Raw genomic sequence first — 12,504 nt, forward strand, 5'->3', positions numbered from 1 at the left:
ATCCGAACCCATTGTCTTTAATAGGCTGTAAGAATGTTTATTTCTGCTGTAAAGTTGGGCATGCTGTTTTTGGCACTTCACTTTAGCTCACGTTTAAAGGGTTATAATATAATACTTAACAATAATACACTATTTCTATTTGGTCTTTAGACTCTGAACTGATCACTCCAAACAGAAGAGCAACACACCCAGAACAGCAGGAAGTGAGAGTCATACTCAGAGCCCATACAGGTGGATGCTAGCTTTTTAGTTGTTATATGAACATTAGCGTTGTTAAGTGACAGCGCAGCTCTCAGGTGAGTGGTGTCAAGTGCATGGCGTGAAAGGAGTGAGTACAACACTACGTGCTTCAGTACTTCAATACAACACCATTGAAGAAAAATAAACTATTTAAGGATAGGGGCTGAATTAAGTCCACTGCTTTAATGAGCTTTAAGGTTTCCCTTCATTAATGACCTTTCAGAATGGTTTGTTGTGCTTCAGACAAGAGTTGTAGGCAAAGTTAAATTGATCACACCTCTTGGATAGTTTCATTTGTAAGAGTCAAAGAAGCCTCCAAGAGGTGAACGTATGGAATATGTCATTATACGAACATAACGGAATTATTTGAGTGGAAGCAGCTCAATGTTTGGCAGCACTGTGAGTCCAAGACTAATTTCCCCAAGGGGACAATAAAGTGTATCGAATTTGGTTAAACAAACTACAGTGCCCAGCATGCGGTTCTCAGTGAAGTGTTTCAATATTTTATTAATGACAGTGGATGTCAGATGGTACAAGATATATCAAGTAATAGATACCAATAGGATTGCATTGTTTCATTGACTTTGTCAATACTAAAACACAGAAGTGTTATCCCTTTTTTTTTTATAAGCACTGGACGAGAAAAATCCTCCCCTCTGCTGCCTCTGCTTGCGAGGAGTGTGTGAATCCTCAGACAGAAAGAGTGGGGGAAAAAGAGGGCACTTTAATATTTATTCAAGTGTCAGATCCAGAGCCGTCTGTGGGGAGAGAGGAAGAGAGAGGAAGAGAGAAAGAGAGGAAGGAGGGCTGAAACCACAGGAACTCTGAGGTTTCAAAAGGCCTTTCCCTTTTTTATCTCTAAACACAAACACAGAAATACACACAGTCAGGTATACTCAGTGCTCTGTCTGCATGAACACAGGGGAGAGGAAGGAAGGGGGAAGAAGAATGTGCAAAGGAGACAGAGGAGGAAGTTTTGAAGAAAAATGAGGATGTGCTGTCATTCACGTAGAAACACAGAGCAGACAAACATCCGTTGCATGTGCATTTATCTGAATGCTATGAGCGTGTACGTGTGTGACAGCAACAAACTGTGAATCTAATAGACAGAGCATCTAAATGAGGATTATGTGCAGGTGCCATAAAGGCCATGATCCTGTCTCAGATGTCACATAAATCCCACATGCAGAGCTGAATAGATAAACATTCATCAACGCCGTCTTACGACACAGGACGCTCCATGTCAAATGTGACACACGCACGCACACACACACGCACACGCACACACGCACACGAGACAACAGGCGAGAATGCCTCAGTGTAAATTACCTGCTGGCTTCACCACCACTGGTAAACGTAAATCAACACTTCCTCCTGCTGGATCTGCTGTGAACTACAGGAACCCCGTCAGATGGCCGAAAGGTGGAGTGGTGTGAACTCTGAATCCAAGATGGTCATAATATATATGTATATATGTAATTAAAATGAGACATCTTTGCTCCCAGGGTTAATTTCAGCCTGGCAAAAACCTCAAAACATTATGCTTATGGATTTTAATGCTGTGAAATTTAAGGAAAATCATTGAGAGTCAATCAATCCAGACCTGACACTGAACTCTTCAGTCGGCTTACCATGTTGAAAAGTAGGTTTTTTATTGTACAGATTGTTTATTCCTGTTAAATTAACATAATGATTAACTATTTTTCTAACACAATTTTAAATTAGCTTAATTATTTAAAGTCAACATAAATCAATGAATTTAACCATATAGCGCCAAATCACAACCATATTAATCAAGTGACTCTTTGCATAAAGAGCAGGTATAGACTGCATAGACTGTTCTCTTTCTTTTCAAGAACCCAACTTTAAAGGCAGGGTTGGTCATTTCCTCCAGATACACTTTTTAAGATTTTGATTGAAATTGTCTTTAGGTCCTGACAGACATTAATAACTCATAAGGAATGAAGAAAATCTGTCATCTGTAGCAGTTTTAAGCCTGGAAAAACTTTGAACAATGTCTGCCACGAGGTACCAATCTGATGAACCAATCATGCCTCCCTGTTTCCCTGCTCATTCTCTACCCCTTGCATGCACTAACCCACACTCAAAGTGATGATGGAGTTTATACTGTGACTTTGTCGTTGGTTTGTGCATGTAAGTGAGGGGAGTGGCTTTTGAGGGAGCACAGAGGGGAGGGGGTGGGTGGGTGTGGACGGAGCACTGAGGGAATCATGCTTGTTTTCCAACCAAATGACCAAACCTGCCTTTGAAGTGCCTATGAAAAAGCACTTGGCAAAATTGATATACAAGACTTATTTTTTTACAGGCAGAGACCTCAAGCACAACCAGACTCACAGGTAGACAAAAGTCTGAGTGAGTAAAGTGATAAGTTGACTTTAAAGCCTTCAAGATATGAACTGGAAACAATACCTGCCTAAAAAGTAATCTAACAAAATAATATTTGTCCTGCTTTGGAAGAAAATGTCAGTGTGGTTAATTCTTTCCTGCAGCGACAGCAGTGTTAATCTGGCGATTCTGCCTAAACAATCAGTAGTAAACACTTCAACATACCGGCTGTGACCTAAAAGTGGACAGGTGTCTCTTACTTACAGGGAAACACCACTTAAAGAAACACGTGATTAGGTACACTGACACAGTTAATCCATCAAAACCAGTGGACAATCTGTATTAACTAACAAGCAGTAAGGTTTTCACACAGAAACTTTGAAAGAGTCATAGAAGAGCTGCAACGTTTCTTATGATTTGATTGACTTTATTTGTAAGGCACCAGAAGTCCTTCCTTACTGCAGAACATTTCATATTATTTATAGTAAATGTTTTTTTTTTTTCAATACTTTCTTTTTTTTTGTTTCAATGAAGCTATGGTTTCAGACACAAAACATTTTTTTTTCCAAAGTACACACTTTGAGGTTTTACATTATGCACAAAATAAGTATTTAAAAAAAGACCTTTACAAAGCTCAAAACGCTTACAATGCTTCACGCTATTGGGGCAAAGAGTTGGACAGGCAGGATGTAGGATGGGAGGAACTGGGATTGGCGAATGGGAGTCAGAGGAGAGGTAAAAGTTTAAAGGATCAAAGTACTGCAGTTTCTCCCCTGGTGTCACAATTTTGTAACACAAATCACAAGAATCATCCAGAACAGACAAGAGAAGATGCAGCTATATACACATAAAGCTTTCTATGTATAACTGTATGTGGAGGCGAGCGCCTCCAACTACTAACAAATACATAGAATTTAATTTGTATGTTTATAACGACAGCTTTGTAATTCTCATTCTAGCTCATATCGATTAATACTTGAAAACAAAGTAGAGGAAGAAAAAAAAAACATTAGACAAGTGCATTGATCACAGAAAGTTTAGACTTAACATATTTTTCAAAATGTCTCCACCAAAATAGAAATCAGCCTGCGTTCCCCTGCAGACATGCACTGGTGTGTGTGTGTGTGTGTGTGTGTGTGTGTGTGTCTCTATACTGTCTTCTTATCACTAAAACAAGAACAGTATGTAGCTGGTTACATACAGTCTGTGGCTAGACGGGAAGATCCATGTGCTGCTACCTTAAGTGATAAGCAGAATAGTGTGTTTTAGTTACTGAAAGTACACAAATGAAATTATTGTTCAGATGCTTACACGCACACCGTGGTAGTGCTCTTTAAACTAACACTCAGACTGACCGAAACATCAAATGTTATGTGTAGATGGAGAGTGGCAGCCATTTAAGACATTTAAATCACCACTACTGACATTTGTAGGTATGTATTGTTGAGAAAACAACCTAAAAATGTTGACTGAATGTGTAGAAAAGGATATTTAAACGGGCCATTAAAGCTGCTACTACACTTGCTAGAGCTCCTGAGTCCACACACGTGTTTTCACTAATGTTGGACTGATCTAACCTCTTCTTAGGACTCTGGGGGCGACTCTAATCCTTGCTTTCCTAACATCTTCCTCACACTTCAAGCAGTAATTAGTACTGGGAAATCAGAGCTTTCCCATACAGGGAAACTGGGAAAGCTTTGATATATGGGATTGCCTGAAAGCCAAATGAACATGGATGCCTCACGCCAGCCACAGTTATTCATTAAGTAATTAAAACCCCAAGTAATTAAAAGGGGCATTAGCCGGCAACCATAATCCGCTGCTGGATTCAGTGTGCGGATGCTGCTATTATACAGTACATATTTGAACTAATGAGGGAACAAAATTCTTGAGTTTGTTGACGCTAGATTATTTCCATTATAGTTTCACCTGACAAGAGGCCCAATCAGACAAACTGAAAACACCCGAGTAAGTGTGCAGGGCATGTGAGCCTGAGGGGAGCTTTTACTCATGGGAGTAGCTCCGGTTTGTGCTTCATTTGTGAGATGGACGCTTTGATTTCGAGATTTCCTACTCTGTGATGTCTGTAGGTGGGAAACCATCTATAATAAGTAGTGGGATATGTGACGGGCCTTCATATGTAAAGTATTTAAATCTGAACGTACAGAGGGATTGAAAGCATGGGTCCAGTTGTGTTTCTCTTCAATGCTTCCTTAAATAGACCAAAAGACGATATTCCTCAAGAACTGGATCATGACACAGTCTGACTGCATGCAGAGGATAATGTCTGGCTGGACTAGTCTTTGTATATGACGTTTGTACACACACACAGTGAATGAATGCGCCTTTTCCTTTGTGACACAGCCTGTACTCTGTGCGTGTCCCTGCACTGCTCAGGCCTGAATCGAACGAGGACACACACTGCCCTCTGCTGTCAACACACAACATGCACACTCTCTCCCCTCTGTGCCTGCTCTCATATCAGTGCACATACAAAGACAAAAAAAAAAAAGTGGTGGGAGGAAGCAGGAGTCAAGTGTCAGCTCTGCTCATTTAGCTGCTGATGAAAATGTTGTCTGTCAGCAAAGGTTCTGGGCTGGATTTAATCACACATACTTCAGAGGATCAGGTGAGGATCAGGATTACTGACTAAGGTGGGTCTAATATCTAGTCTGACACGGCATGAAGCTTGCTCTAAGAAGGTGCTTTTTCTTTCCACATATGAATGTAGGATTATACACAACGTCTCTAGTTTGTCAACTGGAGAGGTCTTCTTATAACAATGTTTCTGCTCTAAACGCAGCAGTTTTTGGTTAGGATGTGTGTGTGTGTGTGTGAAGCTTCAAGGATGTTTTTTTATCTTTACGCAGGACATGAGGGAATCAATTTCACTTTTTTTTTATCCATATCAAACCACTGTTTTAACTCAAAGCCAAATTATGTCTTCAAATGAATGCATGTAATCTGGATTGCAAAAATATCAGCAACACTGGGCCCTGCAGGATAATGAAGTTTTTGTAGGACTCTTGTTTTGTGCCTGAAAACTTCTACACCTCACCAAAATATTCTCTAGTTTAGCATTTAGCCTGTTACAACACCTATGGTGTGGTGTGTAACATGAGTCCTGGATGAGAGGGGGTGAAGAGGTGGGGGACATAAGGTAGAATAGAAGCTTATTGAACAAGAAACTTAAGGGGGGGGGGGAGGAAGGACAGAAATAGAAAGTACTCCTGATTTAAAAAAACAAAACAAAACAAAAGAACATGCAAAAAACTGAAGCCTAATCATATAAAAAAAGAGACAGTGCATGAAGAAAAGAACCAGGAAGCATAAGAGGCAGTCACCCTGCTGGGTAAAAGACACAAAGCAGGTAAAGTAGATATGAAGAGATCAGGACTAGTCTGATATGAGGAGATGGTGTCAAAGCTCTCCCAATAACAGGAGTTGGTTTGGGGTCTGTAGCTGGAGTATTGGTGACAAGAATGAAGCTCAAGTTAGCTTCAGTCAGAAGAAGAAGACCAGGGGAGAGGCTCTAGGCCAAAAGGAGAATCAGATCTTGGGATTCAGGTCTCTGGATAAAAGCAGAGCTGAAGGGGTACACCATCTAATCGGACTTGTCTCCGTCCTCCTCCCGGTGGCTGTCTACTCCGTCGCGTGATGCCTTTTCCTCCTTGGCCAGCTGGGCTTGGGAGGCCAGCAGGGAGGAGAGGGAGAAGAGACCGGAGGAGGTGGTGACGGCAGGAAGGGCCGGCTGGCTCAGACCCAGCGGCAGAGGGGTCATGGGCAGGGCCAGGCCCTGGAGCTGGGACAGCTGGTGAGCCTGAAGCTGCTGCTGCATGGAAGACAACCACACACAACTTAGACACAGCAGGGTGGAAACAGCACACAAATTACTGCAAAACACAGAGGGAAATACGGAATCTGCAATGCACAAAGCAATTATAGATCACAAATGATGTTTAATATGAGACCCTGAGGTACAGCACTAATAGCTCTAGCACAAAAGGGATTGATGAAATGTATGCATCATAGATAAAATACATGCTCTGTAAGAAGTGAAAACGCTGCAGCACACAACTTATTTATTCCAGATTCAATTTTCAATGTATACAATCTCAGGAAAGCAAGTAAGAGAGGAGAATACAGAAGAGACGAGAAAGTGTCTCACTGAGGACAGGCTTGGGGCTCAATCAAACATAAAAATACAAAACCAAAGACCTTCATGTCATTAAAATGTAAGGAAGACATATTGTGCCTGCCAATGCTTTTCATTTTCGTTGTGTTCATCTATACAAAAACAAAAAATGAAGGAATGTCAGAGGGTTCTCTGTACTAAATAGAAGAGGTCCAATTCTATAAGCAGACCATGAGCAGCCCAGTATCCTCAGTATCGAAAGCAGCAGACACATAGACAAAGGCAAAGCACCTCTTTGAATCATGCATCACAGTGATGGAGTGGCTAAGCTAGCTAACACAAGACCCATAGGAAAATGATGGAGGGGCTCGTCAGGCTAATACTAAACCTCTGTTGAAATGATGGAGGAGCTAAGCTATGTTAGTGCAAAGCTTATGATAAAGTGTATCCTTCTAACATTTAAGCCACAAAGCTAAAGGATTGTGGCTTGTTGGCGAGAATTACTTCTGATCCAATATTTATGTTACATTTTTAATATCCAGGAGAAGCTATTTAAGCGAGCTAATCATTCATTTCTTATTATCAAAACTGTGGCTAAGTGGAGCATAGACTATCATATTTATCCTTAAGATGGGAGTCAAAAATAAATTAAGAAATAATTATTCAAATATTCATTTTATTATCTGGTATTTATTTCAGCACTGTTGTAATGGATTGCATTCTCATCTTCATTCTGTTCATATTTAAAAGTATATGATTAATAAGAAGGATTGACTAAATGGACATTATTCTTTCAAAAATGACTGAAGCTTTTTACTTCCTTAATTGTCCAATTAGTTTCCAAGCACAGTCTTAAAAAGATTCAATAAAAAGCCCCCTCCCCCTCCCCCCCTAAAAAAAACAAAGAACAAATTCATCATGATTATTAATAATTGCACTTTTTGGCCATCACAAGACCATCATACCCTTATGATGGAGTTCATCTCTGGGGGTGTGACCTGCTTGGCCCTCTCTATGGCTGCCAGGACCTGCTGCTGGTGCTTGAGACGGGGGATGGGGGGGAGGTCAGGAGTGGGAGGGAGTGAAGACGAGGGGGGGGGGAGTGAGATGGACAATAAAAGCAAGACAGAAACAAGGGGAGGAGAGTTTGGGGGGAGAGAGGTGGAGAGGTTAGATCAATATCGATAGTCCCAACAGAGACCCGACAACCTTCACTGGTGATGCAGCCCTCCCTCCAGCCATTCATTTATTCTTCCAGTCATATATATAGACACACCACACACACCCCCCCCACACACACCCCGCACACACATTCAGAAAAGCTTTGTGTGACACCGGTGAATGGATGGTTGGCTGGTGTGCTGTAATAGGTGGAGGTCGACGTCCTGGTGGGCAGATAAGATCATGGCTTATCTGAATCACACAACCATTTATTACGCTGACGCACACACGCACACACAAACATGTACAAAGGAAGAGAGGAGAAGGATGGAGGAGGTTGAGGAGGGAGTGATAAAGGGAAGGAGGGGATTTGAGGAGGAGTTCAAAAGGGTCTGAAGGAGGGAAACCTGGAGGGACAGATTGAATGGGGGAGGAGAGTGAGGGGGAAGTACAGCGAAAGTGAGGTGGTAAGGAACACGGGAAGCGAGTGATGATGAACGTTGGGAGGACAGAGGTGGAGAAGGAGTGAAGTGGAGGAGGGATGCTGAGCGAGGGGTCATGGAGGTGGAGAGGTAATGAGCCGGGAATGGAAGGGTGATCTCATTCCAGGATGTAAGAAATAGGTCTGAGGGTCAAAGGGTTAGTGACGTCTGTGTGTGTGTGTGTGTGTGTGTGTGTGTGTGTGTGTGTGTCTTTGTGTGATCTTACCTCCTGAGACAGGTAGGGGAGGACTTGTGCACAGATCCCGTTCAGTCTCTTCACTATCTCAGCCTGTGGAAGGACCACTTTAATTAATACATTTAAAGATTGAATACTGGTGTAAATATAAACTTCTGTTACAAATGCCTGGAAAGAGCAAACCCAATGTTAGTCAGTACGTTTACATCAACAGTTAAGTTGAGCTACAGTTATAGCTCCATTAGGCCGTTTAATTGGACTACTGTCCTTGTCCCAGTATACGAGCACCAGGGGATAATGGATTTATTGTGGTAGTATGTACGAATCCGCTACGTAAAGTGTTGATATGGCACCTTTAGGTAGTCACTATTGGACCTTCTTCCGGTTGACCTTGCTTACATGTTAGCAAGGGGCAAACTGGTTGAATGTCGAGCCGTGAAAACATTTTGCGGCACGGTACATTTTTTTTTTTTTACATAGTCTACACTTTACTTTTGGTACACGCTATCCCTCTAGCTTATGGTGATATCCTAAGGCAGACGACAACACAACTTCCCTTATGCTACATGTTCTTGCCGTTTAACTTCCAGGTAAAAGTCCTACACGGGAACTGTGGAGCATGTGCAGAAAATCTGATTGGGTTGTATGCGAGAGTAAAGGCTCAATTCTGCTCTGCATCCAACACTCATTGGTGGAACTATTGTCAGACGTGGATGAATTCACAATCTGGGTTCAAGTGACTATTTCAGCAGCAGGGCCTTTATTTGATTGGACAATGGATAGAGTAGGAAACAGTGGATAGAGAGTGGGGAACGACACGCAGGAAAGGAGCCACAGGCTGGACTTGAATCCAGGCCGTCCGCTAGGAGAACTATAGCCTCTTAAATGGGGCGCCAGCTAACCGCTAGGCACTATTATTTTAGCAGTTATCACAAACTGTTGTGCCAGCATGGCGCTAACCTCCTAACAGCAAGACAAATCAAGTCGCAAAATATGTTTATACCTCTGAACTGTCTATGATGCTGAATTTACACTAGAAGTCACAAAGAGATATTGATACACAACATGACTGACATTTGTGCTGTTTTGTGAGTCAAATGGAAATTGAGTTGGAACCACCCCATTTCATGCAGACTGCGTCAGTCAGGTTGAGAGCACAACATCACAGCTTTCTTACATAAAAATCTATATGTGGAAAAACATTTTTTTTTTGCTGTTCTGGAAATCGTTGACTGGGAGAAAATGTAGTATATCACAAGACATATTCCTATAATTATAATGAAAGTGTAAATTCAAGAACACATTCATTTGTATGAGAAACATCTAATGTGTCCTTCATAAAGAGTCACACATAGACTTGTCTCAACCACTCACATCTCACACATATCAGACTCCCTTTTTTACCCCTTTGCTTCAACTTAGGGCGTCAAAACAGCTCGACATGCACAATGTTACACACACATATATATATATATATATATATACATATATATATATACATGGGCAACTATCACCTACGCAAGCAAGAACACACTCACGGGCACCTTTTCCTCTTCCTCATCATGCACATTCCCTATCTTTCTCACATTCAGGTCTATTATCACATTTGGTTGGTAATCATCCAATCCGTCTGAGATATGCAAAGCAGCAGTAATTGTGTTAGAGCGTAATTCGTGGCACGTTGAGGAGCGAGGGGCCCTCTAACAGTCATTAGGCATGCAGAGCACAGCTCCCCATCAAGCGCTTCCCTCCTATCTGCTCATCATTACACACACACACACACACACACACGCACACACACTCCCTGACATCTCTAAAATGTCTCTCTAAAATGTCCCCTGTGGGACTTGCTCCATGCTAACTACGGCTCTTCCTCTTTTCAGTGCCCTTTATGCTGTCTTCTTTTTCTAACCTAGCATCTGTCATCTGCTCTCCATTATCCTTCTCTATGTGTCTCCCTTTTTGTCCTGCCTTTACATTTTACTCTGTCTTTCTAGCTTCTCACGTGCTACTGGAAAAATAATTTAATAATAAAGAACACTGCAAGTGTGCAAATAAAACTTACATAATACAATACAACATCAGATATACATTAATGACCTGCAAAGGACTGAATTAGTTGCTGTTGGAGATGTCTTTTCTGCTTTTTGCCAAATAAAATAAGCTTGATCTAAATAATCAAACGGGGAAGCGAGCTCAGAGACAAATGTGTTCAAGTTGATTTAAAACTTGTTTTAAAGAAGCATGGAAGGCAGCCTTAACCAATGTAACATTTCACAGACTTCCTCAGAGTGTCCTGCTTTTGTCCCTTAGTGACAGTCTTATGTTACTGCTTCCTGTCAGAAACACAACAGGACATGATACTTGTGCAGTGTTTTGTTATTTAAACTAAAGAAGGACTGAAAACAAAACATAATACCCTTCCCTAAACTTTCATAAAAGGCTTTCACGCTTCCTGAAAAACAGATATTTACACGAGGAGTTGCATGTGTGAATGTAAATAGCCACATTTTTCACTTGGGACTTTATCCAGGGAGTTTCTCCTGCCAGCCCCCTAGTATTTTTCTGCATAAAGTAAGAGTGAGCTGATATGAGAACACAGCAGGATATAATCCGGAGAATTAACCTCAAGTGAGTGGGAGAGGGTGGTGAGGTTTATATTCTGTGACCAGAGCACGGTGCATTGACTGTATGTATGCACACGACACCCATGATCTCTGTGCATAATTTAACAGCTTAATTATTTTTTCTACTCTCCAGTTTGTTTTTCTGCGCTCTGTTGTTGATATTTTGATTCCGTTGAAGTACGCAGAGCATTGATATAAAGGCAGATATTCCAATTACAGCATCAAAAAGCCGACTCTGTTGCTCTCAACTGCGAGGTGCAAATGTGAACAGCCAGGTCAGGGGAATTTAAGGAGCAGTCCTCCTGAAATGATCTAGATATTTTCAGGAGTGAATATGTGAAAACGGCTAAAGAAAGTGAATTTGAATCATGTCACAGTCGCTCTTTGTTACAATCTAAAATTTTGTATCAAAATGTTGTATCAAATAGTAAAAATTGTTTTCTCAGGTTCAAACACAACTGTCAATGAGTACTTAATAAATAATCAACGCTCAAAAACTAAATGTGATACTTGATTGTGTTTTATCTAGGTGTCATACACACAAAGGGCCAAACCCTCATGGCTTAACTAGACACCAGAAATACAGTTACAGTGGTTCAAAAACTCATTTACGTGAAAACTGTCATGGAAACATGTGGGGGAAATGCATATTGAGATTTAACATAAAAACATTTGATGAGCTTCACTTGGAGAGAAGTCTAAAAATCTGCTGCTTGGCTCTGGTTTGTTTTCTAACCCACAGATGACACTTTACTATCACATTAGACAAAGAAAAGCAGCAAACAGAAATGCATTATTGTAAACTGGCTTTTACATTGATTGTGAATGATGAAAAATAATAGACAGGACAATGAAAACAATTCAGACACAAAAGAGGAGCTCCTAAGAGAAAAAGCCAGATACATAAAAGACTGTATATAGTCAGGCAGAACATTCATTCAACAGTAAATATAGACGAGACAATAGACAACAATAGAAAGAAAAGGAGGACCCGGCTATAATAAAGCTTCTTTCAACATATTCTCAGCACAACCCAGAGCTCAACCTTGCTTCTCCTCACAAAAAGACAAAACAGATAAAACACAGGAAGAAAGAGGAGAGACAAGAGATGGAACAGACAGAGAACAGAGACGCATTTGTGAATTGAGTAGAACAGAGTGATCAAGAGGGAGCAATTGAATGTGGGAGAGTGTGAGAAAGAGAAAGAGAGAAAGAGAGGGAAATAGAGACAGAGGTGGAGAGGGAGGAAGAGGAGGAGGCGCGATTGGCAGTGCACAATGGGCCTAGACATGAATGCTCCTCGACACTGGTTTCCAC

At 41.2% G+C, this 12,504-nt stretch overlaps 1 protein-coding gene across 4 annotated transcripts in view; it reads right to left on the reverse strand.

Moving 5' to 3' along the window:
- Positions 1-2,992: 2,992 nt before the first annotated feature.
- Positions 2,993-12,504, reverse strand: part of tle5 (TLE family member 5, transcriptional modulator) — a 40,333-nt gene continuing 30,821 nt past the window's right edge. Inside the window, exons 5-7 of one of the 4 annotated variants that reach the window (XM_020654500.3) lie at positions 8,591-8,653; positions 7,687-7,761; positions 2,993-6,415 (exon numbers count right to left, since the gene is read on the reverse strand). In XM_020654500.3, the coding sequence (XP_020510156.1) occupies positions 6,191-6,415; positions 7,687-7,761; positions 8,591-8,653 (363 nt within the window). In that variant the 3' untranslated portion in view covers positions 2,993-6,190. Of the gene's footprint in view, positions 6,419-7,686; positions 7,762-8,590; positions 8,654-12,504 lie in introns of all 4 variants that reach the window. The other 3 variants (XM_020654499.3, XM_065955984.1, XM_020654502.3) reach the window with 3 other exon arrangements.

This window comes from Labrus bergylta, chromosome 6 (genome assembly GCF_963930695.1).
Source record: "Labrus bergylta chromosome 6, fLabBer1.1, whole genome shotgun sequence".
Taxonomy (NCBI): Eukaryota; Metazoa; Chordata; class Actinopteri; order Labriformes; family Labridae; genus Labrus; species Labrus bergylta.